General features: G+C 41.8%; 1 protein-coding gene across 1 annotated transcript; it reads left to right on the forward strand.

Moving 5' to 3' along the window:
* Positions 1-416: 416 nt before the first annotated feature.
* Positions 417-1,292, forward strand: LOC139134190 (D(2) dopamine receptor A-like). The gene has a single exon (XM_070701104.1). It carries the CDS (start codon positions 417-419, stop codon positions 1,290-1,292), a length of 876 nt encoding a protein of 291 aa, XP_070557205.1.
* Positions 1,293-2,031: the final 739 nt, after the last annotated feature.

Here is a 2,031-nt window from a genome sequence, read left to right on the forward strand (position 1 = left end):
ACTTCGAAAGGCAACGAATATTTCTACATCAGTCTAGCAGTGTTCCGATTGCCTACTAGGCATGACTGCATGCCCTTATCTTATATGAGTGGTACCACGATGAGTACTGGCAGCTCGGTAAGATGGTTTGCATTTTATGGCTTGTCTCAGACTATTTCTTATTTACAGCTTCAGTGTATAACGTAGCGGCAATCTGTCTGGACCGCTATCTAGGCCTATTCCACGGACTCTGGTACCGACGCATACGGACAAATCGTTTCGTCATCAAGTTGATCATCGTAGCCTGGCTTTTGGGATTAGTAATTGAGGTACCAGCTATTACTGTTTGGGAGTACATTATTGGCAATTCTACAATCGACTACAATGAATATTGCGCCGTTGAATACGAAGATCACGCTTTCTACACCACACTTACCATGTTTCTATCACCGATCGGTCCCTGGGTCTTCATTATCATCGTTTACGTACGAATCTATGCTATCATCCGTAGAAGTCAAACTGATAGGAAGCCTCTCTATGGAAGTGACAGCGATCGTTCTGGCATTGCTGTCACCAGTACCAATCCCACTGCTACAAGTTCTGGTTGTGCCGACAGCTCAGAAGTTGAAAACTTCAACGCCAGCGCTGGCCTAGGGTGCCCATCGTCAGCCGGCAAATATATACAACCAAGAGAAAAGCGTGTAACCTATTTCGTTGAATCTTCTCCCCTACCCTCTGATCATAAACAGGGAGTACATGGACATGAATGTAGCGATATGAAAACATCTAAAGTAGGCTTTAAATTTAGGGGAATGTTCGGGGAAGATGGTGGGATGGACATAGAAAAAAGTGCGACTGACTTGCAGCAAGGGATAGCTAATAATGTCTTTGAATTGGAAGATATAGGGCCCCACGAGACGTGCAGATGTACCCGTGTAGCAAATATTCCAGACGGAAGAAGTACAACAGCGACTACCTCACAGTCAACCGTCGCTTCATCCCAGGCCGGCTTCAGTCCAGAGGGCAAACCTCACGTTCACAACCTGAATAAAAAGGGGCGATCTCTCAGTGGTGACAAGGCCGCCATACTTGTCAGCATGTTAGTAGCTTCTTTTCTGGTTTGCTACACACCATGGGTTGTGATTTCTGTAGTAGAAGCTTCGTGTAGCGATGAATGTTTACCGTTCAGCGTGTATAATGTTGCAGTGTGGCTACAGTACGCGAACTCTCTGGTTAATCCATTCTTGTATGTGTTCCAGGATTTAAATTTCCGACTTGCTGTTATCAACATATTTTTCAGGACGAGTACATAACCCGAATGACACTATCAAATTTATGAATTTTTTGAGCACGGTTATATTACGAGTTTTTCTATGATGTTTCTGAGTACTTCTCTAGCTCGAATAGAAGTAATATAAAAGGATTGCGGTTCCTAGTAGCCAATGCCAACGACGAAACTCTGAAGGAAATGTCTCGGTATGGTTCAATTTGAGTGTCCCGAACATGCGATTGTCGGATCCCAAATAATACGTGTCATTAGCGGAAAGTATTCTCTGTGTCCTGTATATTTGTAAAAAGTTCAAGTTTGCAGTTTTATCTGTGAAAAGAGAATTCTGTCTTGATGCTAACTTTAGTGCAAGAAGTGAAGATTTTGAAGGTACATTAGGAGATTACTATTTCTGATACTTGTTTCTGCTACTGATGTGAATCGTTGTAATTGTGCTCGTAATGATGCTACTATTCAATTCAGGTCAGGTCAGTTCAGTTCAATTCAAATCGATTCAATACAATATCATTTATTCATCGCAACCTGGGCAATGAAATAAATATAACCACAAATATTTCAAATAAATATGACTCAAATTAAAACCATCACAATACAACAAGTACTCATAGTATACGCACTGCGTTAGAATGAAGAAAATTTGTGCCAGTCTGACCTGCAAACGGAATACTTAAAACAACGCCCTTAAGGAAGTAACACAAACTCTGAGAATAAAACGTGAGCTTTATGATACAGTTAAGCGGGCTTTCCTGAGCACCTGTTGGCTG

The sequence above is a fragment of the Ptychodera flava genome, chromosome 6 (assembly GCF_041260155.1).
Source record: "Ptychodera flava strain L36383 chromosome 6, AS_Pfla_20210202, whole genome shotgun sequence".
In the NCBI taxonomy this organism is placed as follows: Eukaryota; Metazoa; Hemichordata; class Enteropneusta; family Ptychoderidae; genus Ptychodera; species Ptychodera flava.

Excerpts from the sequence above, each read along its gene's own strand:
- LOC139134190 (XM_070701104.1), top strand. The coding sequence starts at position 417 with ATGTTTCTATCACCGATCGGTCCCTGGGTCTTCATTATCATCGTTTAC.